The sequence below is a fragment of the Ambystoma mexicanum genome, chromosome 5p, assembly GCF_040938575.1.
Source record: "Ambystoma mexicanum isolate Mex_15411 chromosome 5p, UKY_AmexF1_1, whole genome shotgun sequence".
Lineage (NCBI taxonomy): Eukaryota > Metazoa > Chordata > Amphibia > Caudata > Ambystomatidae > Ambystoma > Ambystoma mexicanum.
In genome coordinates, this window is record NC_090930.1 from 926,773,642 (window position 1) to 926,800,995 (window position 27,354).

The 27,354-nt window shown below is 47.0% G+C and overlaps 1 protein-coding gene across 1 annotated transcript in view; it reads right to left on the reverse strand.

The window, feature by feature from the left end:
* Positions 1-24,904, reverse strand: part of SLC6A20 (solute carrier family 6 member 20) — a 531,874-nt gene extending 506,970 nt beyond the window's left edge. The window contains exon 1 of the mRNA XM_069613357.1: positions 24,664-24,904. Coding sequence (XP_069469458.1) covers positions 24,664-24,784 — 121 coding nt within the window. The 5' untranslated portion in view covers positions 24,785-24,904. The remainder of the gene's footprint in view (positions 1-24,663) is intronic.
* Positions 24,905-27,354: the final 2,450 nt, after the last annotated feature.

Sequence of the window (27,354 nt, forward strand, 5' to 3'; positions counted from 1 at the left end):
TGGATGAGGTATATAACATTGGATGATCTGTAGTTGTATGTTGCTTGCATCTATATTGTTCAGTTCTGCAGGGTTGTTATGGCAGATCTGGTGAAACTGTGTCGGATGTTTTGCATCTCCTGACGTTGCAATGGTTTGTTCCAGGTCTTCCTTGTTATTGATCTAGTGGTAATGTACCCCCTGATCAAAGACTGTGCTAGGTTTCTCGGTTGCTTGTATGCAAGTAGGGGAGCTTCTTTGAAGATGTCTCTCAGTTCATCACCCCTGCTGAAAATTGGTTGCAGATCCTTAACAATCCTATTCATTTGGTTTAGTGTCGGGTGGTAGGTGACAACCAAAGGTGGTTGTTCTATCTCTCTTGTGTCTATGTATTGTAGCAGGTTATCTCTAGGTATTTTCAACACACGGTCAAATTCCATGTCAATTTGTCTGTCCAAGTGCCATTTTTGCAAGAAGGAAGTGCATAGTGGGACAAGTTGGTTGTCCCCAGTCTTCCCATTGAAACATATGCATTGGTATCGAACAGTCTGGTTGAAGATAACAGTCCATTTTGTGTGGCTTTGGTGGAAACTTACTCTGTGCAGGCATTTATTCCTGTTGGTGGGTTTCTTGTATACAGCTGTTTCTAGATTGCCCTTTCTGTCAACCAAGATGGTTGTATCCAGGAAGTAAATGCTCTTCTTGAGTATTGCATGGTGAACTTAATGCATCGGTAATTGTTTAAGAGAGTCTTCACCTTCTGTCCAAATTAAGAAGATGACATCAATGTAGCTCAGGTATGTTAGAGGTTTCAGGGATTGTTGTTGTAAGAACTCCTGTTCAAGATGTGCAATGAAAAGGTTTGCATTCTGAAGTGCCATTTTTGTTCCCATGGCCGTTTCGGTCTTTTGTGGGAAGATAATACATGGTATCAACATCTGCAACTTGCGTGATTTTAAAACAGGACTAACACAGCATCTGACTTTACTTTGCACTTAAAAGGAACTATAAAGTGCAGGATATTTTCGGAGGTTATCAATATGCTCTCAAGGTGGTGCTCCAATCGAAGTATTGGTAGTAGGAAACAAAGACAAAACCATTTCCGTCGAGATCATGGATTCTCAAAGACCTCCAATCCTGACTGAGCTTTTATTAAGAGACATCCAGAGTGTACACAGCTCTGTCCACGGAATGGCTAGATGGTCAGACCATACCTAAGGGAAGGGGGAATTGTGTTTAACAGCTCGTCATATGTAAAGATTAGGTCCAGACTATGAACCAGGATGTGGGTGGGGCCACCACTCGTTGTGAAAGGTTGAAACTGTACTTTAAGGCAGAACAGCCCTCTGAGAAGAAATCGTCTGATTCGTGAGCACTGATGTTGAAACCTATAGTGATAAGTTGATCTAAGCAGTGGTGGTGGTGGCAACACAGCTGACAAATGAATGCACACACTTAGGGATGCAAGCAGCAAGAAGATAGAGAAGTAGGACGTTTTGCGGGAAAGAAGGGAAGAAAGAACACCCTGTGACTTCCCCCAATACACTTTTCTTCTTCCCTATTGAAATCCTTTCCCATCCTAACATTATACTGGGTTGAAGATGTACATTGAGTACATCTTTATTTCTACTCCCCTTATATTTGTCTTCTGAGTTCCATATTGTGGAGGTACACCACTGTGCTAAGAGCAGAAGTTGTGCAGCGGTTCTAATCCTGCCCATATTTAAGGTTGCATGCAAAAAAGAGCAATTTTTTTTGCTGATCTTGTGCTGCCTTCAATAAAAGGATTATGACATTTTTGCAGGTGGGGTGGGGGGTTCACCCCCAAACTCCCCTTGCAGCGGATCTCCCTTCCGTGTCCACCCTCACCCTCTCCCGTGCTAGCAAGATTTTCTTTAACTTGGAGGTTCACTCCCAAACCCTTGTTTGTTCCCACAGCCCCCTCCCTTCCCTGCCAAAATCATTCCCACTTGAACTCCCACAGACACACACAAATACACTTACACACCACAACAATTTCCTGCTTCCTCCATTCCATGCTAAAATCTTAACCTCTTAACTCCCCACACAGGTACACACACACCCATTCCCCCCCACACACAAACACACATTTAACAGTTACCTGGGATGCCTGCCACTTTTGTCTTGCAGCTTCGCCAACCTGTCAGACTCGGCCCGCACTCATGTGTGGCGGGGGGCATGACTGGTTGATTTATAAAGACAGCTCGGAGTGGTATCTGAGTTGTCGTTCTAAATCGACCTTTTTGGTTTTCGGCTTATTTATAAAAAAGTTTTTTCACTCAGGTGTGTGGCAGCATGTGAGGCGTCCCCAAAGGATACCAGATGAGCTGATACTGGTTGAGAAGCCTTTGTGTACTCTGGGTATCAGTGATGACATCATCCATCCGATGTGGGTGAAATATGTGAATATCATTTTAGCCACATTTGCACACTTGTTGTACCTTTGTTGCATACATTTGCATAAACTGTGGGTTAATATCCTGAACGAACTAATGTGTACACTACAAAACATGCCTGCAGCTTTTATAGCAGTGATGTTCATGCATGCATTGTCCAATATGCATGGGCAGTCCTTGTGATCTCGTGTACTTCCCTTGGACTTTTGAAAATGGATCACGATAAATTGTGCTGAGTATGTTATGTTATGATATTGAGATGTATATCTTATATTGTGCACCACTTCCCCTGGCATGGTCGCCAGGCACTCTGTCAGACCTTAAAGAGAAGGGAGTGGACTAGGTTAGTTGGGAGAGAGAAAAAATGCAAGATAGCTTTGCTGCTGTGTTGATGGGTCCGGACAGAAAGTACCCTGAGCTCTGCATGCGCATCTGTTTCTAAATATCATGTGACAAGAGCACAAAGGCATTTGTGCCCACAGGGGAGCCTTGGGTGCTTGTGTTGCTTGGATGCATTAGCCGGGACGGTGCTTTGTAGGTTGACTGTAGAGGTTTAGCATTATGTTGCTTGATGCCTATAGTGAAGGGTATCCTAGCACCTCAAAGAGACTGTGATTCACAGGTGGCACCTTACAAATCTACTATGAATTATCAATAAGCATGTGTGAGTGGCATAGTTGGTATGCGTATAGTATTTTTGCGCATAGAGTTTGAGAATGTTAGTACAGGGAAGATAGTGGAGGGCTCGGTGGGCAACTCGGCACATACATCTGGTGTGGCGACGTCTAGGTAAGGATGCCCCTTGGGCGATCCGTCACTAGTAGTACCATCCAGGTAAGCTTCTTCTACGGATATGTCCTGGGGCACCCTTGAGTGGGCTGGTTTCTCTGGCAGTGGACAGTGGATAGTAGCTGGTCAAGGATGAGGATGAGAGTGGGGGTGTACGGGAAGCAGTGGTAGCCAGAGGCATCATGCAGCAGTGGGTACCAAGTAGACGATGGGTGAGAATACTTCACGAGTGAAGTTCAGAGTTGGCAGTGCAGAGAGGCCAGAGTCCTGATGGGCTCCCTAGGAACAACTCAGCATTGTAAGTTGACTCATGCACTCTTGCGTGACAGCAGATATTGACATAGCTTTTCCTGCTTCGGATGCCATTACTCTTTTGCCTGTTCTGCATATGATGTGGGAATAAAAGATGTGCAGAAGTTGATGTGACATTTGATGGGATGTGTTTAATTGTGATTCATGAGTGTGAATTGGCGGTATAGTGATCCGCTCATTGTTTGTGAATCCCGTATGTGGTGTGTGAAATATGTTTTTTTGTAATTTTACTTAGTTGGCTTGCATACCGCTCAATGGCATCAGAATGGTTGCTATGGGAAACATGAGAAAGTGGCAAGAGGGAGGGAAGGGAGGAAGGGAAAGTAGAGAGTGTGGAAAACAGGAGGAGCAGGTGAGTCTTCAATGCTCGTCTGTCCTTTACTCGGTCATGTTTGAGATGGTTTTACAGTGGGAGAGAATTCTAGAGGGAGGAGCCTTTATGATGACTGGTCTACCAGCATGCCAAGTGTAGCTCAGCTGGTGCCAGGCTAGTTGGTTATGGGACGTTGACCCTAAGCATCTGGATTCGGATTATCTAATCGGGGGTCCTCGTGCAAAGAGCACATTATGCCGTTTGCCTTACCGACACTGCAATGTGGTAATGCAGTAGAGGTTGTAAGGTCCTTTCTGCAATAACAGGTGGGGGTCTGCTTTTTTATGGGACCACAATCAAAAACTGGGGAGTCCCTCGTTTTCATGGCACCGTGCAGGAATCTCTGCTGCCAGTGTGCATGTTTCATATTCACAAATCATGCTTGCAGATGATCAACCCTTGGTTAACACATTCGGTGTGCACAACCTGTCAGGTGGCGCACATTCAGTATGCAACCCCAGGGGGCCATTTGGGAAGGGCAAATCGAGACTCAGGGTAGAGCGTTGGAAAGCCTGGGGAAGATGCTGGAAAAAGTCAAACAAATGGCTGTACGAGATGTGTGGTATTATAATTTCAATTAGAAATCCTCACTTAATGCGACGTAACTGCACTTTCAGTCCCACTTCCTTAATCATGAAAACTCTCTTCAACTTCTAAGGCTTGGCAGTCAGCCCACTGACATTAGACACTGGCATTAAAGAAAACATTGTCACTATACACAAGGCAAAACAACTGTTGACTTTGTTAATGCTACCTGTGCACAGCCATGTTTTTCACGTAAATAACACACTGCAATTGTGCGATAACCTAATCCTCTTCGACACAAGATTGAAACACTAATATAAAACGCACATGCAAAAAGCAGTGATGCGACATTTTTCATGATTATTATTCTGATTGTCCCCCTTTTTTACTTTGAATTTTCAAGTATTTATGATTATTTAAACGATTCCTCAAAACGTTTTGCATAATGAGCATTCACCAGTACAACTTCAAATGTTAACAAGTTTCATATTGTGGCGCTGCCCCTTGAAGGGACGTGCACGCGGCGGCGTGATGTTTGCACGCTGCCGCGTGCAGTATAAATAAAGGGGGTGTTCCCGGCCGCGGTAGTGCGACCGGGAAGCCCGAGCAGTACGGACATGTCTGTGTGTGTCTGTATGTGCTTGGGGGCTTACGGGCATCGCGAATGGGGGTCATGGGACCCCCACAACAGTGGCGACGAGGTCGGTTGAATGCCTGGGCCCGGCGGTGGAAGTCACGTCAGTTTTTCTTCTTGAAGCAGAGATTGTTGGGGTTTTCGTTTCATGTCGTAGGCCGTGCATTTACCACGCGGCAAGCGGCCATTTTGAATTGAGAGAGGCATCCAGGCCACATTTTTGGACAAACTGTTAGCAGGCAGTTATACCTGCACACCCATGCCCGATTATTTTTATTTTTTTTTATTTTTGGGCCTCCTACGTCGAGTGAAAGTGAGGTGAAGGGCTACAATGGCTGGGCCTGCTTAGCCCAAATTCTCATTGGCTCAATTCTTGGAGCATCCGTGCCTACGCACATCATCCTCTTCATCATCATTGCAAGCTGCTGCAGCTGGGGACTTCCATATTCTTCATCCTTTTCATCATCATGTCCAGCTGCTGTGTCTGTGCATGAGACATTCTGTGGGGGTGGATTCTCTGCCATCATCATCTTCACTGCCAGGTTGTACATTTCATTTGCCTGGGTGTGTGTCAGAACTGTGCTGTGCTGGTAGGAGTGAGTTGCGGCCCCCAAGATCCACGCTGGGGGTGCCTGTGTGCTCAAGCCCATGAACAGGCCTGGTGATCAAGACGGTGGCCAGCCAGCTGATCAACAGCAGCCTCCTCAGGACGATGGGCAGCCAGCAGTTCAACAGCAGCCTTCTCAGGACGGTGGGCAAACAGCAGCTCAACAGCAGCCTCTTCAGGACGGTGGGCAACCAGCAGCTCAACAGCAGCCTCCTCAGGCTCTAGCAGGAGGTCAGGCTCCATTACCTCAGATGCCACCAGCGGCACAACCGGTTGTTCAGCCACCACCTCCCGTCATGGCCCAAGCACGAGCCCCAGCGGCTCTACAGCCGATTCCTGAGTTCGATGTCTCGAGTCCACCATCCAGCCTGGGGCCCAGATGGAAGAGGTGGGTAGACCGCTTCGACATGTATTTCAGGGCCACACAGGTGACGGATGATGACAGCAGTTTGGCAACCATGCTGTATTCGGCAGGACCTTCGGTACAGGGGATCTTCAAGTCGCTACAAACAGCGGATGGCACCTGTGCGGCGGCAAAGACAGCCCTCCAGGCTCATTTTCTGCCCCTTGCCAATGCGGACTACGAAAGAATTGTGATGCTGCTGCAAGGCAAAAGGAACACTTTGGACACTTTGGACACTTTTTATGGCCGCCTCAGGCACCTGTCGCTGGCGTGTGCATGGGGCGATGCAGAGGACATGATAAGAACAATGCTCATCCAGGCGTGCTCCTCCGGCAAACTGAGAGGGCAGGTGCTAAGAGAACCGGGCACCACGTTGCCTCGCATCCTTGAGCTGGGACGTTGCCATGAGGTGTCCGAAGCTCGGGCAGCCAGGATAGAGGCTGGATCCCGTCCGGTCAAGACAGAGGAAGTGTGTGCCATGTGGCGAGGTGGAAGAGGCATCAGAAGACCTGGTTCTGGACACCGTGACAGAGCTGGAAGAGCTGGTGAGTCGTGCCAGAAGTGGGAGTATGACCTTCCCCATCCAGCGTAGTGTACAGCGGCTGGAAGGACATGTGGAAGGTGTGGGCTGCCGGATCACTTTTCCCGGGTGTGCAAGACAGCCCTGCCTGTGATGGTGCCAAGAGGCCCGGTTCGGTCCAGGTTCCTTTGCCAGAATCGCCCGCCGAGCGTTGCCCAGGTGGACCAGGGCGAGGAGGGTGCCCCGGTGGAAGAAGTGGAGGAAGAAGAGGAAGAGAACATTTTCTTTGTCTCCAGTGTGGGGCCCCTCAAAACGAAGAACAGGCGACAAACGAGGTGTGTGGTGGAGGTCAACAAGTCACCAGTCCCGGTCCACGTGGACACAGGAGCGTCGGTCAATGTGATGGCCCGTGGGCACTACGACACCAAGGACAAGCCTCCCACGTTGGTCACACCAAAAGCCTGCATCATTGCATTCGGAGGCTTGGAACCCATCCCACTGGACCGTGCCTTCGTAGCAAAGGTGGAGCATGATGGCTCACAGATCACCGCACGCTTCTATTTGTCGCCAGTAAGCACGAACACTGTTTTGAGCTGCGCTGTGGCCGAGGCCCTCGGCATGGTTAGTTTTTCTTACTCAGTGTAGCTGGAGGACATTAGCGACCTACTAGACAAGTAGTCCTCCCTGTTCAGTGGAATTGGACAGATGGCTGGTGACCCGGTGAGGCTGTACATAGACGAGTTTGTGCAGCTCATTGCCCTGAAACATTGCACGGTACCCTTTCATCTTCGTGAGCAGGTGGACAAAGAGCTGGACAATCTTGTTAACCTCGGCATCATACAGAAGGTGGAGGGTCCAACTCCCTGGGTGTCCCCGATTGTCATGGCGAGGAAACCTAAGCAACCTGACTTTGTCCGCATCTGTGTCGATATGAGGCTGCCGAACAAAGCCATCAAAAGGGAGAGGCACCTTACCCCAACGATTGACGACATCATTGCGGAAGTGCAGGGTGCTCGATTGTTTTCCAAGCTGGATCTTTGGCCGGTTTACCATCAGGTGGTCCTACACCCTGAATCAAGATACATCACGACGTTCACCACCCACCGGGGACTCTACCGCTACAAGAGACTTAGTTTCGGCGTATCCTCGGCAGCGGAGGTATTCCAGAATATCATCAGGGGCGCCCTCGCAGACTTAGATGGCGTCTTGAACATCAGTTATGATATCCTGGTGTTCGCCAGAACTGAGGTGGACCACCTGCAGAGGCTGGCAAAGACATTCGAGAGACTGCAGTCGCTGGGCCTCACCCTTCACAGGGAGAAATGTGAATTTCTGCACCCATCCATTGAGTTATTTGGCTTTGTTTTCAAAGAGGGAGGTGTGTCGCTGGACCCTAAGAAGGTCCAGGACATCAAAAAGGCACAGCCACCCTAGTCGGTGTCCGATGTAAGGAGTTTCCTCAGCATGGTTACTTACTGTGGACAGTTTATCCAGAACCTCGCCTCGAGATCTGAACCTCTCAGGGCCCTGACGAAGAAGGAGTCCACCTGGCACTGGGGCCCGCTCGAGCAGGCAGCGTTCGAGGACATTAATGGCGCACTTGCGGCTGAAGACACCTTGGCGTTCTTCAACCCTGCCTTACCATCGGAAGTCATTGTGGACGCCAGCCCATTTGTCCTGGGGGCCATACTGACACAAATAGATCGGGATGGGGGTGTCCGCCCGGTGGCCTATGCCAGTAAGGCGCTGTCCGAGACTGAGCAGCGGTACTCACAAATTGAGCGTGAGGCGCTGGCGGTGCTCTGGGGCTGCAGACACTTCAGGCTCTATTTCCTGGGATGCCCGGTGACGGTCGTGACAGACTACAAACCCCTGCTTCACATCCTTGCAGGGTCATCATCCAAACCACCGGCGAGGATCGAGCAATGGATGCTCACCCTCCTGGAGTATGGGGTTACTCTGGTATATCGGCCGGGGGCGAATAATGCAGCAGACTACCTATCCAGACACCCGGGTGCACATGGGGGGAAAGATCATGACACCAATGCCGAAGAAGCTGATGATCATGTCCGCATGGTGGTGGAGGCGGCCACGCCTCATGCAATGCCCCTCGAGGAACTAGAGGCGGCAGCTGCAGGAGACGAGCGCTTCCAGATTTTAAGACACTCCATGCAGCGGGGTTCCTGGAAGTCAGTGCTGGAATCCCTGGACGGACGTACTCAAGAGGCCAAGACGGGATTAGAGCAGCTTTGGAAGGTCAGGGAAGAATTATCATTCTCGGCGTCCGGCCTGCTGCTCAGAGGTGACCGGATAGTCGTCCCCCAATCTAAGGTAAAAGAAGTGATCACCCTTGCTCACCATGGCCACCAAGGCACTGCGAAGACCAAGGCCCGGCTAAGGCTAAAGGTGTGGTTCCCTGAGCTAGAACGGAAAGTGGACGATTTTGTGGCGGCCTGTGTCTGGTGTCAGGCGGCGTCTCCTCTGCAGAGAGAACCGGCCACAGAGGTGATGCCTCGGGGGACGCGACCCTGGGGGGTGGTACACGCGGACTTTGGATCTACGACGCAGGGTACCCACTTCCTGGTGATCGTGGATGAATACTCGAGATACCCAGAGGTTGAGTTTGTGGACTCTGTGGCCTTTAAGCACGTGGTGGTGGCCGTGGAGAAGGTGTTTGCAGCCCATGGGTTCCCCCATACATTGTGCTCAGACAATGGGGCGTCGTTCCAGAGCAAGCGGTTCTCGGAACTGATGGAGAGCTGCGGGGTACAACAAAGGAAGATCACCCCACTTTGGCCAAGGGCGAATGGCGAGGCCGAGAGGCTAATGAGGACACTAAACAAGACCTTCAGGATTGCCCAAGGCCAAGGACAGTGCCTGCAGAGGGCCCTCTATCAGTTCCTGCGGGTGTACCGCACCACTCCGCATGCCTCCACAGGGGTGGCTCCGGCTGAAGCGCTGTTCAAGCAGTGCCCCTGGGGTCTGCTGCCCAAAGTGGGGGAGAAGGAGCCGGGGGTGATTGACGATCAACAGGTAGAGCTGGACCGGCGATTGAGAATTGAGCAGGAGAACACGAGAAGAGGGCTTCACCCGCAGCGGCTGGAGCCAGGCGACGAAGTCCTCATCAGAAACAGACACCCCCATGGAAAGCTCTCACTTCCCTACGAACTGGAGCCGTTAGACGTTGTGGCTGTCAAGGGGTCCATGGTGACAGCCTCGGACGGGAGGTTGGCTGTCACCCGCAATGTGAGCTTCTTCAAGAAGGTAGGGGATCCGAGAACTGAGCCTCCTCTTGAACTGGACTTAATGGAGGTGCCTGATAATGGAGGAGGCCAGCCTTACATACCCAAGTCCCCTGGCCGGGGAGTGCCAGCGGATGGACTACCTGTGCCGGAGGTAAGCGGGAGGTACCCCCAGAGGGCTGGGCGAGGGAAACCCGCTTACCTCAGCAATTACATGTTGGGACACATGTCTGATCGGACTGAGGCCCTGGAGTGTTAATTAAGGGGACCCGGGTGGATGCTAATAAAGGGATGTGTGGGGAACTGTTTTGAAGTGGTGTGTTATTATGGTTATTTGGTTTATGGTGTATAGTATTAAAGTATTTGTTGTCTGTCCTCCCGAAAAAGGAGGAGTGTGGCACTGCCCCTTGAAGGGACGCGCATGCGGCGTTGCACGCCGCCGCGTGCAGTATAAATAAAGGAGGTGTTCCCGGCTGCGGTAGTGCGACCGGGAAGCCCGAGCAGTAAGGACGTGTCTGTGTGTGTATGTATGTGCTTGGGGGCATCGCGAGTGGGGGTCATGGAACACACACAACACCTATGTGGATATTGGGTAACAGGTGTTTTGTTCTTCTGATGCCTTTTCAGCAAGACCCACACCTTCACATTCCCTTTGAAGTGTATACAAATACTTCTTGACATGTGCTAATCCTGATATGCTAATTATACACAATATTGATACAAGTTATTGCTTCCTACAGTCGCCCTCAGGTTTGCAAATGCTAATTTTAAACTCACTACAACTATTCCTCACTTAACTTCTCATCCGGTGGCTGGGGCATCCAAGTTGAAAAAGGACATGAAAAATGGGCTATTTTTAACAAATTAAACTCATATAGCGTTTCACATGCGATCAATACATAATGCATTTACACATTTACTTACAATAGAATTAATCTCAACACATTGAGTGTATCATGGAACTTGAATAGAATGCCTTATTTGTTTATTCAATAAATAAATACCAACAAAATGCATTTAAAAAATACCCACTTTTAAAAAAAATTACAAAATAAACATGTGTATAAAATTCTCAACAGTGATCACTTACATTGAAATATAATTTGTAAATCTCTATACATAATACAGGAACAAGCTCATACTCCAAGTAAACAAACATACGTACACAAACAAATATGAATATTCAAAAGATTCTATACATTATTTTGATCAAAGGTAGATATTTAGATATACTAGCTTCGACAATATGCATTATCAATTGGGTCCACATCTTCTACAGTACCAGCATCTCATAATTTGTTATATTTGTATTTCTAAAAGAAAAAATGCTAACAACAAATGATCAATCTCAAAGTGTCTAGATAGCCTAGTCAATGAACTACTACTATACAATGGAAAAGGACAAATAATAAATCGTATTATATGGGAATTCAAACTAACGTGGTGGAGCATTTCTCATCCAGGGAAAGACAACTTGGACCCTGAAGCCATGATTAAATAATTTGATTAAAATCAACCATGGCATATCCACAATTCTTTTAAATAACTCATGAACAAGGGTCCCCAACCTCACATATCAATCTCAACAATTGCCAATCATCCCTCAATTTGTACTTCTTATCTTTATATGTGCCTTCAAGATGTATAACATACAATAACAGGAGCATGCAATTCCTTCGGGCCACACATTTTTATATTACTGCAGAATATCCAAAACGAAAGAATACATTTCCTGAGCCCATTCAGTGTTTTATACAGTGGAAGCTTTGTATCCAAAAGTTTGATAGTTTACTGTGTTAGCCCCAAATCAAAAATAGTCAAAAACGAGCCCCCTGTCAATGTATAACTGAACCGTGTTGCATGTAATCCTGAACACTGTCCTCTCACGGATCTACACTCTCATGTGGGAAATCACCTCATATTGAATCCTTCATTTAATTGGTTCCTATTAGTTTGTATTCAGCTTCTCTTAACATAATAGACTTGGCACCATTGTGTTATCTACATGACCTAAATACATTTCTGCATGATCCTTCAAAGATGTAAATATAAAGTTTACAGCGAATCATACAGTCAAGTATATTGAAGTGTAGACCTTGGCTGCCATCTTTGACTACTATATACCAAAAAGGCAAACAGATGGCCATAAACATTTAAAATTGCGTCTTGCTGCCCCTCTGTTTTTGAACGCCAAATTAAAATCCTTGCAAATAAGCCTACCTATCGTTGTATCACTGAGCTGCAATGCGCATAATCCTGAACACTATCCTCTCAAGCAATTATGCACTCATGGCAGAAATAATCTGTCAACATACAGCTTGTCATAAAGACACCTTAGTACATGGAGAACACACGTGCTTCTTCAGTTAGCATGAGTATGCAGAGGTCATTGTGCTCAAACAATATTCGTTTTAGTTAGTAAGCTTACACACTGCACATCTACCACAATGCCGATGACCCTTAAAACGAGGCAGATTCCACAATTGTATCAGGCTCTTTTCTTACTTTTTCGCTATCCTTGTCACATGCACCATTGACTGTATGAAATGCAAATGATTGGAAGTTGTTGAGACTGAAATTTGGGTATGGTGGCCTAATGTTTCACGAGTTATTTATAATAATTGGGGACATGCCGTGGCTGATTTTAATTCATTCATTTAATCAAAGTTTTTGGGCTTGAGCTGCCTGTCGCTAGGTGACCAAAGTTCCACAATGTTAGTTAGAATTCAAGCAATAAATATGATTTAGTTACCCTTTTCAGTGGTGAAATAGTATTGTATTGTTTAGGCTCTCTTAGCACTTTGAGATTGATCATTTTTATAATTTGTTCTTTTAGTAATGAAAACATTACAAATTATGAGATGCTAGTTCTGAAGAATATTTGTTCCAAATTGATAAGGTTTGCCAACAAAAGAAGTTGCCCTAAAGACCTAGCTTTGATCAACATAATTTAGCAGATTCCTTTCAATGTAGACATGTTCGTCTACTCATGCTTGCTTATTTGGATTATGAGTTTGTTCATATTATATTTTGGTTGTAAGCGATTACTGATAGGGCGTGTTGTACAAATGTTTGTAGACTAAATGTTTGAATATATGAGTATTTTATATGTAAATGTTTTAATGTATTTATTGAACACATGAATAAGTCATTTGCTTGCGGTGCTGTGATACATTAAAAGTGTTGATATCATATCTATTTTAAATACTAATGTTTAAATGTATAATGTATTCATCTAATTTGAAAAGCTTTGTTATGAGTATGTAAAGTAAATATTGTTTTGCATACGTTACATAGCCCCTCCCTTCTTTTTCAATGATGTATTTACCACATTGCTATAACAAACAATTAAAACATACTCCTTAGTGTAACTTCAAATATATTTCTCTACAGCTTAACTTCATCTATATACTTCAAAGGACATATCAAACAAGTGTTGATGCATCTGAACAACTTTTAAATGCGATCTATTGACCTCTCAAAAAGGAAAACGAATTATTTTTGGATTTCCATTATAATGCAATTGTGCCATTCAACATCATAGACATATAGTACTGACTTTAACTGTACTCAGAAGTGTTGCAACCATTCCAGATTCATCAATGAGCCTCCACATATGAACTCATTCAAATGATTAGGTACCTATGTAGACTACCACAACACATTTTGTATTTCAATGAAAATTGTAGTATAATTCATATCTGCTAAATATGATCATATCATTAATATTCGTTCATTATGAAATTGCATTCATTTTTATTTTCAAATGATACATCTTGTAACATGTCATTCTTGTTGATCTCAAATCTATCAAAATGTGCTGTTGTATGGTATTCAATTGATGCTCTTAATTACATTGAAGCACGTAATTAAGCTCCTATAAAGATCTGAATGTCATGGTCCTTATTCAGACATGTTATTTATACTTTGGCTTTATTAATCAAATGGCTTGCTGTTTTTTAAGCCCAATGTTCAATTCCCTCCCTGTTTATTTTTATGTATTTATCTGATACCCCAGAACTGTATATTGTTCACATAAATCGTCATAGTGTAGGCTTAATGTCCTACTCCCATGGCTCTTAAATGTTCACTAAATATACCTTTCTGCCAATTTATAGTGCTTCATATGCTATATTCCAGATGACATTTTCTTTTGTAATACATTAGAGCCTAAATTTCAAATTCTTTGTAACCTGCATGGTTTTTCTGCATATTTGCAGTACCTCCATCCATATTCATAAATTCCAGTTACAAATATTGTTTTTAAATGTTTTATTTATTGAAAATGTATGCACCTATTCAACAAAAGGTGTTTCAAGGCACCACAAGATAAAAAGGGGTGGGTGGATGGCAGGGGAGAAAAGTAACAATAACAGTCCTACTAGGTCATGTGCCATTTGGATTGTGCATGTGCAGTAAAGAAGTGCATGCGGGAGGGGAGTAGCAAGATGGAGGGAGAAAGTGCCAATTGGGGCTGCAGCGATAATGCTAAGGTGGCAGGGTAGAGCGGGAGAGGCAAAAAAGTGTAGTGCACGGGAAGAGGAGGGCCCCTGGGGCTAGGCAAGCGCTAAGGGGACACCAGGTGGGCAAGTGCCAAGGGAAGCAGGGAGGCAGCGAGTGAGGACCACATGCTTAATGCGAAGATGGGGTGGTCCGGGCTAGGTAGGAAGACACACCCCACCAGGCTGGTCCGATGGAGGGTGCCCGGAAGGGCAAGTGCAGGTTGAGGGGGTGTTGGGGTAGATGGGGTGAGGCGGGACTGGTACCCTGAAGCACTCAGAAGGGACCTGGCAGCCAGTCAAACGGCAAAGAGGGCATTAGCAGGGGATGGGGAGATGGAAGGAACAAAATAAGAGGACAGTCTTGTGAAGCTTCTGGAACTTCAGGAGATCCGGCTCAAACCTTGGAGGGGCAAGGAGGCCATTCCAAAGAGAGGCCATTCCAAAGGGAGGCTCCTGTGGAAGAGAGAGATCTACCCCAATCTCTGCTTAGAAAAGCGCCTGATCAGCTGGAGGACTGAAGGGCTCTAGAAGGGAGGCATTTAGGGAGCGAGATTTGGATGAAGTGGGGTCCCAGGACCCAGAAAACCTTCTGGTTTATGCAGAGGGTCTTGAACTTGATCCTCGTAGCCACCAGGAGTCAGTGGAGAGATTTTAGGGCTGAAGAGATGTGGTCCCTGGGCTTGAGGCCAAGGATAATTCTTGCAGTCCTATTCTGGATTAGTTGAAGAGGGAGAAGGAAGGATTAAGGCAGATTGAGGAAAAGGATGTTGCAGTAGTCCAGCCTAGAGAGGACCAGAGCTCTGGAGATATTGAGTTTCTGGGATTAGGTGATGAAAGGGAGAATGCCTCTGAGGAGGTGCAGCTGGAAGTGGGGTGCCTATCCCTAGGTGGCGAGTGGTGGACCGCCTATCTAACAGAGACAGAAGGCGGGCTGTCCCTGGGTCTACAATGTTTAATCACTTGTTGTGTTCAGATAAAAAGGCAAAGTGGTATCTAACTCTAGTAATGTCAACATTTTAAGGAGGAACTATTTCAAAAGGTACCAAGGTCCTATGTTGCTTTATTGACCTTCCAGGAAGTGTGTCAACAGTATATTGTAGATCCAGTACAATCTAAAAACATGCGTTGAGGATTATAAAAACTGTGTCCGCTAGGAATATTGGGAATACCACTGTGGTTACGGGGGAGTATGAGTAAGGGGATCGGAATTCAGGTTCTGCTTTATTATTGATATATAAGGGGCCTAACGTGCTCCTTATACCAAAGAGTTACTCTAGGTTAAGTAGTAGATACTCGTCATCGTCGTCCAGTTGCCCACAGGGAGTGCTTGAGGCATAGTGGGAAGGAGTGGTTGCAGAAATCAGCCAAGGGAGGAGCAAGGGTGGCAATGTTGTCCTTGATAGTTCCGGAGGAGCAGGGGAGCAACTATTTGGAGGAGACCTTCATAGAGAGGACTTGTCTTGTGACCTCATCCGGTGCTATGGGCGAGATGGAGGAGAGTAGGAGGGGAGAGGGACCAAGAGAGGCCTGAAAGTGGGCAAAGGAGAAGGGAGGGGAGTGGAAGGGAGTAAGGACAGGATGTCCTGAGTTTTGGTTATGAAGTGGGAGACCAGAGCAGTGCAGAGGGCCTGGGATGTGAGAGGAGAAGTGGAGACTGCAGTAGGATTGGCAGGTTCCTTCCAGATTTTGAAAAGTTCAGCTGTTTTGTTGGTGGCCCCAGAGATGCAGGTTTGGATATGGGCCCTCTTGTTTAAGCGGATAGAGAATCTGTATTGCCTTTGGAACAGGCAGTAAGCCAGTCTGTCAGTGGATGTGCTAGAAGACAGCCACTTCCGTTCAGCAACTCTGCCCTTGCATTTCAGAGAGGCTAGGTCAGAGTCATACCAGGTGTTGTGCTTGGAGGCAGGCTTCGTGCGTATCCTCTTGACAGGGGCAAGGAGGTCCAGGGTGTTGGAGATAGAGAGGTGAAGGTTAGAAAGAGATGTGTCAGTGTGAGAGTCAGTGGCTGGTGCAGGAGGGGGAATGAAAGTAGTAGTAAAGGCAGTAACTGACACTCGATTCATCTGTGAATGATGGAGAAGGAGACTAGCAGTGCAGGTAGAGGCTTAGCCGGGGTACACAAGAGAACAAGGTGAGAGGACAGGAGAGCTTGTTCAGACCTGGAGAGAGGTGTGGTGAGAGGGTTGGAGATGGGGATGTCTGCTGAGATGAGAGCATTGAAGGTGTGTCAAGCTGAGTGAGTAGGTCGGGCCAGACGGAAGAATGGTGAGGGAAAAAGAGTCACAGAGGCTGTGGAAGAGTCCAGTGGCTGCATCAGGAGAGTCAAGGTGAATATTTAAGTCTCTGAGGAGGAACATCTTGTAGGTGGAGGTCAGGAGAGAGCAGGTGAGGTCAGACCACTCCTAAAGGAACAGGGAGACCGGACCAGCGGTCCTGTAGATGGTGGCAAGTGTCAGCTAGAGGGCAGGAGAGATGCCAATCCTGCAGACGAGGCATTCGAACGAAGAGTATGACTGAGTGGGTATGAAAGTAGCAGGGACCTATTCAGGAAAGATCAGGGCCACTCTGCCTCCAGACCGGTTTGGCCTGGGCCTAGAGAGGGTCTTTAGCCCTCCGGGAGAAGTGCGTCATGAAACAGTGACAGAGCTGGCAGTGACCACGTCTCAGTGAGAGCGAGGATATCAAGGTCAAAGTCTTCAAGGAGGTGAGACAGATGAGTGTTTAACAGCAGAGCGAGAGTTGAGGGTATCTAGGTGAAGCTGGTTGCTGCCTTCAAAGGTCTTCCGACAAGAGGCATAGGGATGTGGTACACCCAACAGTGGGGCAAAGGTGTGAAGGGGGGTGGCAGAAGGAGGAGTGGCAGGAGAAAGGAGGAAGTTGATGAGAGAAGGAAGGCATCTATCCAGAAGGAGGAGGTTGGGCTGAGAGCCCTGGGCAATGACAGTGCCATTCTTGTAGACATTAACGATGCACCTAGAGGATGGGAAGTGTGCCAAGAGTACTTCCCATCTGGTTCAATCATTGATGGGCAAAGAGGAGAAAAGGGAGAGGACTGAGACCATATGGGGAGTCCATAGGTCGGAGATGGAACGGCAGAGAGGATGTCCTTGACAGTCTGCCTGGAAGAAGCAATGACATAGGTGTCAGTGATGGGCAGGCCTGGGTTGGAGACCAGGAGATGTTTTTTAAACGTTTTCCTTCCAGGCTTTCTAAGAGAGGTTGGATAGGTGATAGAGTAGCAGTTGGACTACATAGGGGAGATGGAGAGCACCAAGAAGGGAGAGGGCAGAGGGATGGAAGAGAGAGAGAGGGAGAGAGAGAGAGAGAGAGAGAGAGAGAGAAAGAGAGAGAGAGAGAGAGAGAGAGAGAGAGAGAGAGAGAGAGAGAGAGAGAGAGAGAGAGAGAGAGAGAGAGAAACTGCACAATACATGATGAACTCACTAGGCGGCCTAGCTGCAAAACAGGTGCAGGTGCAGATAAGTCAGGTGCACATCCAGTAGGCGGCCGAGAAACAAGAAAGGCGCAGACGAATCTGGTGCACAACATCACACAGGTCAAAGGGGGGTATTGTGCAGCTCCAGCTGAGAAAGGAGGTCCAGACCAGTGAAGAGAATCCTGAGGCTTCCTTTGAGAGTCCTGGGGCTTCTTTTGGGAGTTTCAGCAGTGTCGCCTTCCAATGGGGGCAGCTCATTGCTAATGTATTACAAGCAGCTCAAAGTGATGAAACCCAGGGAATGAGCCACACTTGCATAGTAACCCTGAGCCTGGATTTCCCTACAGAGAGTGGTAAGGCAGCACAGGTGCCCGCTAATTGAGCCCCCCGGGTGTCCAGTGGGACGGGCTGAGCCCTGCAGGATTACTGCACCAACTGCTTGGAGGGACACGGCCTGAGTTTGGGAAGGGGCCCTTGGCAGGGTGAATGCTGGCAGCATGGTTAGACAGCAGAGACTCCTCAGTCAGGGTGGACCAGAGGCAAGGCAGCGGGACTGGAGGACGGTGGACATCTGGACCCACTCCGCACCTGAAATCCATCAGCAATAATCAGTTTATGTGCATCAATCTCAGGTAGTGCATGAATGCACTTTCACCCTCCAAGGAAGCTTACAGTGACAGCTGTCCTCTTGTTCAGTGCTGTGCTGCCCCTCTGGATGATGTGTGTATTAGCCAGTTGATCCACAAGAACACCAGAGATTGTGCTACACAGTGGCCCAGAGCCCTTCAGTCCAAGGGAGTAATCAGTGCAGAGCAAGCCCGGCACACATCTCTTTGGTCAGTCTGCAGACACCCACGTGCTTTGCTGAAGGTATGCAATTATTCATGCTGCCAAGGTATCAGCACTTGTGCAGCAATCTGTTCCAGCCACATATCCAGTCCCCACACGGGCGCAGATTCTCCACTCTCACACACCTGCTGCGACTTCCAGTCACACTTATGCTGCATCCAGAGCCCCCTTTTGCACTGCTCTCCCGGTGATCATTTTAGTCTGATTTCAGCAGTGCCACGTCTGCTTGTCACGCAGCTTCCCCTTCCTTCTTGCGGTGATCCTATCAGTGGTGGTCTTGTGGTCGCAGACATTTTCAGCTGTAGCACCAGTGGATCGCTGCAGCCTCTTTTGTCTGGCTTGCCTCACCAGGATCACCCAACTGGTCGGTGGTTAGTTCGAATGAACTCTGGCAACCTTGGACACCTTCTCCAGCGATCATTATTCAGCATGGTGAGTAATGAGATTAAATATATCCTGGTGCAAGCTCTGGGTCACTGAAGCTCTAGCACAGAGTGGCCATCTTGGCAATCTTGGCTAGACAAGTACTTCCTGTTGTAGATGAAAGGTTTGATATTATGATAGGACAATTTCTTTGTTGGAGGATTGTAGTTTTTTTAACATACCCATAGATTTCCATGGTAGACACTGCCTGATACCATCATTTAGAAGAAGTCCACAAGCTACCTTACTGCGAAACTGTTACGCTCACCTGGTCTCTGCGGGGAAATTGGGGCACGGTTGCAACCCTCCCAGGATCTGGCTCCCCTGGATCAGGCTTCTTCCCCTGCTCCCGTGTTGTGAACTGCTCTGATGGTTGGAACTGCCCCTGTAAGGATATGAGAGGTCGTGAGAGGATGCTGTGATATGGATGTAGTTCTCGAGCCCTTCTTCCCAGAATGTGGTGAGCATGCGTTTGCCCATATAGTCTCACATGTTAAACTATGTTGATGAGTTCTCCGTCTTGTTTCTCAAGTGCAGGGGTGCTTTAATTGGGCCTAGTTCCTTCACTGGCCCTTGTGCGTGGCAGCCCAGACCGGCTGTGAGTGGTCCACTTCTAAGGTAAGTGTTCTTCAACAATGATTATTGTCCGTATTCGTTAGCAATGTCTTTTCCACATGATTAGTGTTCACATCCCTAGTAATATCTTTCTTTCTCCCCAGTAGGTGATGAAGGCCCAGAGGAGTTTGCAATGTCCCAAATCTGTGCTAAGTTTGAGCCCTAAGGTCAGCATGAGGGTTATGTAGCGTGCGACCTTAGCGAATTGTCTTTATGTGGTTTATGACCTTAATTATCCTTTTCTCCTGCAGGTATGGCCTGGCTACGCCTGACGAGGAGCAGCTGTCTGAAGATCTGTTGGCGGGTGATGGATGTGTGTAGCCGCGAGGATGCTGGCTGAGAAGAACTCCCACGTAAGTGTTGGAACTGTGGAACAGGTAAGGAGCGCTGCAGGCGGTAGTATTGCTGGAGTCAGGTAGGTGCGCACTAGGCAATGGTAGCTGGTGTTACTGAAAGCAGGTAAGATGCGCTTCAGGCGATGGTTTCGCTGGAAACAGGTAAGATGCGCTTCAAGCATAGATAGGATGCGCTTCGGGCGATGGTTTTGCTGGAAACAGGTAAGATGCGCTTCAGCGATGGTTTTGCTGGAAAACAGGTAAGATGCGCTTCAGTGATGGTTTTGCTGGAAACAGGTAAAATGCGCTTCAGCGATAGTTTTGCTGGAAACAGGTAAGAAGCGTTTCATGCGGTGGTGAGCGTTACGCTGCATGAGCGGACTAACGCGAATCGCTGGCGTGCGGGCGGGGCAGGCTTAAATAGCCTGGTCCCAGCCACGCCCCCTTTGCTCTGATTGATGGCTCCAGCCTGCCACACCCAGAAGATGCTGCACGTGTAGCCCAATGCATTCCTATGGTCACACCCAGCCTGGGTGCACGTGGGGGCTCAGCAAGAGATGAAATAGCACGTGCACTAGGAAAAGTGCAGAGCAGAGCACACTTTCTCATGAGCCTCATGAGCCTGGCGCCAAGTTCCAACTGAACCCTTTAAGTGGTGTCAGTTGTGGTTTTTGCCCTGTGGCCATGACAGAAACTCAGCATCTCCAGAGGCCTGCGATCCACCAGACGTAAGGAAATGTGCAGACTTGAACTACGATGGTGCAGGAAGGAAACAACCAGAAGACAGGCATTCTGTCTATGTGTCAAGACTCTGGAACCTCCTCCCAATCAACATCAGAGTTGCCCCACTTCTGCAGTTGAGGAAAGAGCACAAGACCTTCTTCTTCAAGGAATGGTTCCTCCCTAACACCTAGGACCACACACCATGCACTCCGCATCCTACATGAGACTCTGTGATCTGCTCCCCGCTGTCTCCTCCCCTGGTTGCTTGTAGATCCCTTGCTGCCAATTTCCCACTGTCCCCCACCCCTTTTAGCTGCCCAATCATGTGTCCTATGTTTCCCTCACTGGGTTCTTCCCATTATGATTATAAAGCACTCTGATGCTTCCTGAAGTTAGGTCTGTGCCCAATAAATACACTAATAATAATGACAATAAAAGTAAATACCAGTGTCTCAATAGAATTCTGTAAACAATGTCACTTTTATTATTTGTCATAACTACTCACATGCTTTGATGCTTTTCTTTCTTTCTACTGTTTGAAGGTTAAGTTCCCCACTTGAGATCATCCCTTTTCATGTTACATACTTTAATCATTCATATTACCTGGGACTGGAAATGGCTTAATGGTGTATCGGCTTCACTGTCAAAAGTTTCAATGTCAATGCAATTTCTTTGAATGTGTAGGAGTTTGACATTAGTTGCTTACGATGAGCATTTTTGGCACGCGACTTGAATTGGTAGATATTTGATTCCTATAAAGTGGAGTTCATAGTTTATTTTGTATGTACATATTTAGATCCAAAGATGTTATATTTGATTGACTCCAATTTACTGGAAGCTTGATATTCTGAATATTGGAGTTGGTGATTTGTTTTGGATTAGTAAAATGCCATCAATACATAATTTCCCATTAACTATATTTTTGACTGCTTCACTTTTGAGCTTCAGTACAAATTCTCTTATCCAGTTCCCAAAAATCAAAGTAAACAAATGGGGATAGATAAAGTATCAAGCCTAAAAGGAACGTAATATGAGTATTTTTTTTAAAAATCGCATACTACTTCGATTCACATGTGTTTTTATATGTAGATGTTCGTACTTTGAGCAAGACGGATTACATATTGAAGTGTGGTCAAAATAGCTTAGTTCATGTAGGAGACACACGGCGCCATCGTTCTGCCTGTGATAAAGAAGACTGCAACATTACACATTAACCCAAACTACACCACGCAGGTGATGCCCAAAAAGGCTGAAATATGCCTGGGGTTACGTGTGGTTTCCTGCCGAAGGGATGTGACCTAGCAGTACAGGATGTATTTCTTTATTTACATGTATACAGCGCACAAAGCCGCCCTTAGGGATTGTGGCGCTTTTACAGTAGGGCTTACAGGAAGAAAGGCACATTTAAGGATGATGATGGCAGACACTCATAGAAAGAGAACACAGAGACAGTTAGAATTACATGGCGGTGCTAGCCATTTAGTTCCTTGGTCACAGTGGGAACACTGACATAAGAGTTACATGGAAAGTGGAAATGTGTTTTGCCAAGGTTCCTTGGTTACAGGGGAGCCACAGGTCAGCATGCAAAGGCAGATATAAAACCTAAGCTAAACACAATATTAAGGTTGCTTCCGAGGGTATGGGGTGGATTCATTTTCCCCTTTTGTTATGTGACCAATTGTGATTTGCATATGGTTTTTCCCCCTCTTTCTAATGACAGGACAGGCTACAAAATTATAGTATGGATGGTTGCCCAGAGCAATGCCATAGGTTGTGAATCATTCTAATCATTGTACCCATCATTCATCTATTTTGCTGACAAGTGGGTTTCAACATGTATGTAGAAGACCCCTAGAATAAGCTTAAACCTTAAGAGGGTCCTTGGCACATTTTAGGCTTCCATCTGTGTATTAAAATGGATGGTTTGGTTTTTGCAGTGTTATTGACCCGGGTAAGTCAATGCCTAAGCAAGGACCCAGCTCATGCTCCTTGAGATTTGGCTCTTCTATTCTGAAATTTCCAGGGCCGATCACCAAATCGGCACCAGGCAAGAAAAGCAAAAAGGTCTCTTTTCTTTTCATGATTCACGGTGCACATTTTCTGTTTCATAAGTGTTCAGACTAATACGGCCTAGTCCAGATATGGGCCATCATCTGAGGGCCTTCTCTGTGTGAGCAACAAGTTGGCTATTCCGCCATTATCTTTTGGAAACGTATATGCTGTTGGTTATTTTGTGGTGCTCTATGGGCTGTATATTTGGGACATCCATCCTGCTTCTTGGTTTCTATCGGAATCTTTCATTCTTTCATGCAGCCTTTATCAGCAACGCATCAGCAAGCCATCCAATGCCTACCCATCATTGATTTATCCAACAATCTTCTGAGACGCATATGTGCATTCACCCTCTGATTTCCATCCATATATCGAACCATTGGGTCACCAGTTTAGTCATTTTCCACCATCCAGCATAACTATCTACTTGCACACCAGTTTATCAATCCATCTTTCCATAAGCCTTCTCCCTCCCTCCCGCAGTCATCCATCCATCATTCCTAATGTTTGCCTGCCTACTGAGACACCCACAAATCTGCATGTCTGTACATCCCTCCATTTGTCTATCATACATCATCCTTGAACTCAAGTACCTGCAAAGCCATTCATCTACTTGCCTACCATTCATTCATTCATGCTTACCATTCATCAATTCAGCCATGATCCCAGTGCGCGCTACTTTTTAAATTAAGGTTTACCGTTCCTATACTTTTATATTAAAAAAGAAACCGTTCCGGAATGGATTCGTTTTAAAATAAGAGTTTAGGAAGAAGTTGACACTTTCCCTTTAAGTGCACTGCACTGAACATTGCCGTAAAGAGCATGCACGTCTGTTTAGGGGCTTGGAGTGAGCGTGGGGCGCGCGGCGCATCGTGGGTTGATGGGGTTTTTGGGGACTGGGGCAGGCCAGCAGGGAACATAGTTCCAAAACTTCTTTTCATACACTTCCACTACTGCATGATCAACTCGTACAGTCATCAACAAGCCATCCAGCTATCCACCTACATCTGCCATCCAGCTATCCACCTACATTTGCCATACACCCATCCAATCTTTCATCCACATTTCCTACCGCCTGACTGCCCGCTCTGCCCATCCATCAATCATTCCATCCATTCCCCGGATTCCCTGGACTTATTCTCTACCGGTCTACCCATCCATTCATCCGTCCATCATCTATCCACTTTGCACCCACTATGCACCCACCGTGCATGCATGCATCCATCCATTAACTTTCGCAACAGCCTGCCGTGTGCTCCACGTCTCTGTCGTCTGTCTTTTGGGATCTTTCAAGTACAGGAAGCTGCGTCTTTTCGCCGAACGCTGTCAACTTCTCGTCAGGAAACAGTACACACAAGGATATTAATTCTTTGGGTGCTAGGACCCCGACCATCGCCGAACGGCAGGTTGCACATCTTTTGTTTACGACTAAAGGTAATTGACCTGATAGACAGACAATATAAACGCAATCTAACACTCATAAAAGTGTGTGACCGTGTGTCTTTTATGGTGTTTTTAAACCAGGTCAATATGGGCAATTAAAGCATAGGAGAGAACATGCTATCTAGCCACAATGAAAGGTTTGGTTTGGACTTTCAAAAGACACATTTCTGAACGGGGGTAACTTCAGAATCATCGCTCTATTTGCCCCCAAATCGCCTGCCTTCTGGGAGAATATGAGTCCATGTGGGGGAATTTTAACATACTCATTCATCTTGCAGCACCATCTATATACAAGGGAAGAATACAAGTGGAGGGAAATAAATGTCAAATAAACGTGTTCTCAGCCACAATGAGAACGCCTCCGCGGCGCAGCTCACATTTCAACCTGCGAGAAGGTTCCTCCCCGTGTCTGCCGAGGAGTGGGACCCCGCAACCACGGCCATGAAAGGGGTCCGCGTCCTCTTAAAACGGCTCCGCCTGCACCTACCTCCTCCGTACTTCTGGCACAGGTAAGGGAAGCGCCAGACATTGCCCAGGCCCACAGCGTAGGAGATGCAGGCGAACACGAACTGCAGCGGGTGGTCCCACACCGGCCGGGATTTCTCCATCTCTCGCGCCTCAGCGCCGAGCTCTTCAGCCTCAGCCAGCGGAGTGTATAAGAGTGTGTTTGTGTGTGTGTGTGCAGCCCGCAGGAGCCCGGCGTGCCTCCTTCACGTGCTTCCTTGCAATCCCGCTGTCAGAGGAGGCACCGGGAGCCACGGGGAAGGGCCCCCGCCAATGGCTATCAAGCCTTTCAATCATTAATCCTATTAACAGGCACGCCGCCGGAATGCTGGTAAATAGATTATAGCCGAATAAAATGCTGTAAAATGTGTTGAGGAGGTGGCAAAAGGCAGGCTTCTTTCGGGTCCTGGGAAAAACACTACTTTGCACTGTTCTGTTTACCCTTAGAGGTACAGTGGCTTTGTGAAATTCGTTCAAGGACTTTCCCAGTCCAGTCACTATTTTTTGTTCAAGAAGTTGAGTGCAAATGGACTTTCACGATCAGTTTTATGTTCTCGGGGCAATTATTTAAAGAGCAAATACACGTAGGGCCCGATCCACAGACCATTGTCCACGGGGTCTCCCCATTGTAAAATGCTTCTGTGAATCCGGCCCTTAGATTTAAACTTGTGAGGAGGCAAAGCTCACAGCCAGTATGACATAGAAATATGTTTCCTGGTTGCAAAATCTGGATAAACTCAACGCGAAGAGACCGCCATCTTGCGTTTTGGACAGGAGTAGTACAGTGCTAGCGGACGTGGGATTGTGTCTCCTGTGTAGCCGGGGCTCATCTACTTCCTTCCAACCCTGTGGAGATTGCCGTGCAGTTCATTGATGTGGCATCACGAAGAGTGTCGTGTTCCACTCCAGAGGCCACAATCCCAAACGAACACAACCAGGAAAGTACACAGTGGCAAACAGCTACCGAGATAGTGGAAGTACCGCATTAGAAAGTCTTTGCAAAGAGATTAAGGTCCTAAAGTTATGCAATCTACAAAGCTAGATGAAGGGCAGAGTGAAATGTGCTTTAGATATCTCAACACTGGGAATGTCTAACCCACGGTTTAGATTGGAGCTAGGTGCAGCATGTGTGTGTGTCTGTCTTGCATTCCTGTCTCTCCTTTGGGTTGCAGGGCCTCACATCCAGAGTGTTCGTCTTCTCCTCTCTTCTGTGTCACAATGACACGTTGTGTTATGTTAGGTTATCCAATATTTACACTGCAAACCTCACCACCAAAGTGATTTTACGGCACCTGGCCTTTCCCCGAAAGGTGGCATGTTGTGGGCCTGCCAGGGTGTCGCCAGACCTTACACAGTGGTTAGGAAAGGGAGGTTTGAGGTGGAGGTGATAGGAAAGAGAAACTAGAAAACTGAAAGACCACAATCAGAGAACACAAACAATTGGTATCAGTGGGAGGGGATCTGGTTGTTGCAGAGGGGATGAGTGTTTCTCAAATGTAATAAGTTATTGGTAAGCAGGAGTTTAGGACTCAGGAGAGTACAGCTCGGTTTAGAGTAGAGTTTTATTGTGGTGGCAAATGGCAATATCTAGAACCGATGAAGCGTGGAACTCGGTGTAATGAGTTGCTGAGCGGTTGTCTGATGGCCTTGAGAGGTTCTTAAGCGGGCCCCTGAAGTGTGCAGGCTTTCACCAGATTAATTTGTAAGAAACAATCTCTATATCACGGGAGACCACTAGGTTTGCCAGCCAGCTGACTGTAAACATGTAATTTCTGACCAAACTGACATCCCTGTTCTTCAAGTAAATATATTCTATGCTTATCTCAGTACTGTGCTCTAACAAATATACACTTGCCTCCAACATACCGCCGGTCCCACGTACCTGTTTTGTACAGGCCACAATGGCCACAGCACAGGGTTGAAATGATGAGACCTGCGTGTCATATACACAGAACTTCTCTGGCATCATCCATTCCATGTACTGCAAGTAGCTGTAATTCTAAGTACATCCAACTCTCGCACCTGCACTCAGCCTAGACAATGCTAAACTGACATCACAGCCCACCCCTCACACAGGAAGACATTTCAAAGCTAGAACACCATTTTTTACTACTTACCTCACAGGCCAATTCAATGCAATTCAGACAAGAAGCTTGCAATGCCCGTCTAAGGTTTTCCTCAGGCCCTTTTGTACATATCAATACAAATTCTAGTGAATCAGGCACCACATCAGGCAGCAAACATACTTTTAGAGACAAACACAGTTCTATCACTCCCATTGTCCAGTTTCAGAGGTCATCTGTGATGCATGTAGCATTATTCCCAGAAGGGGCAGTGAAATGTACTGTGTTGTGTGACCCAGCTGGGTGCAGGTGATTGACAGGCATGATAGAACATGTGGGAGTAAAACCTTCTGAGAGTTTGATCTGACAGGATTCTGGTTCTGAGAGAAGAGAGTGGTACCGCAGATGCTTGAGGGAGTTGACGCTGTGGAGGGCTCCAGCAAAATCCAGCTTGTAATGTGTGCTGCAAAGCTCACATTTAAAGTCCAGCATGAAAGGGGAATATTGCCGCCTAATGAGAAAGTTGACTGCCAACATGGGGGCAGTGGATGGGGACCCTCTGAGGCTTGGGCACCTTGCAACTTAAAGGTTTGCAAGTTCAAATTAAGGGG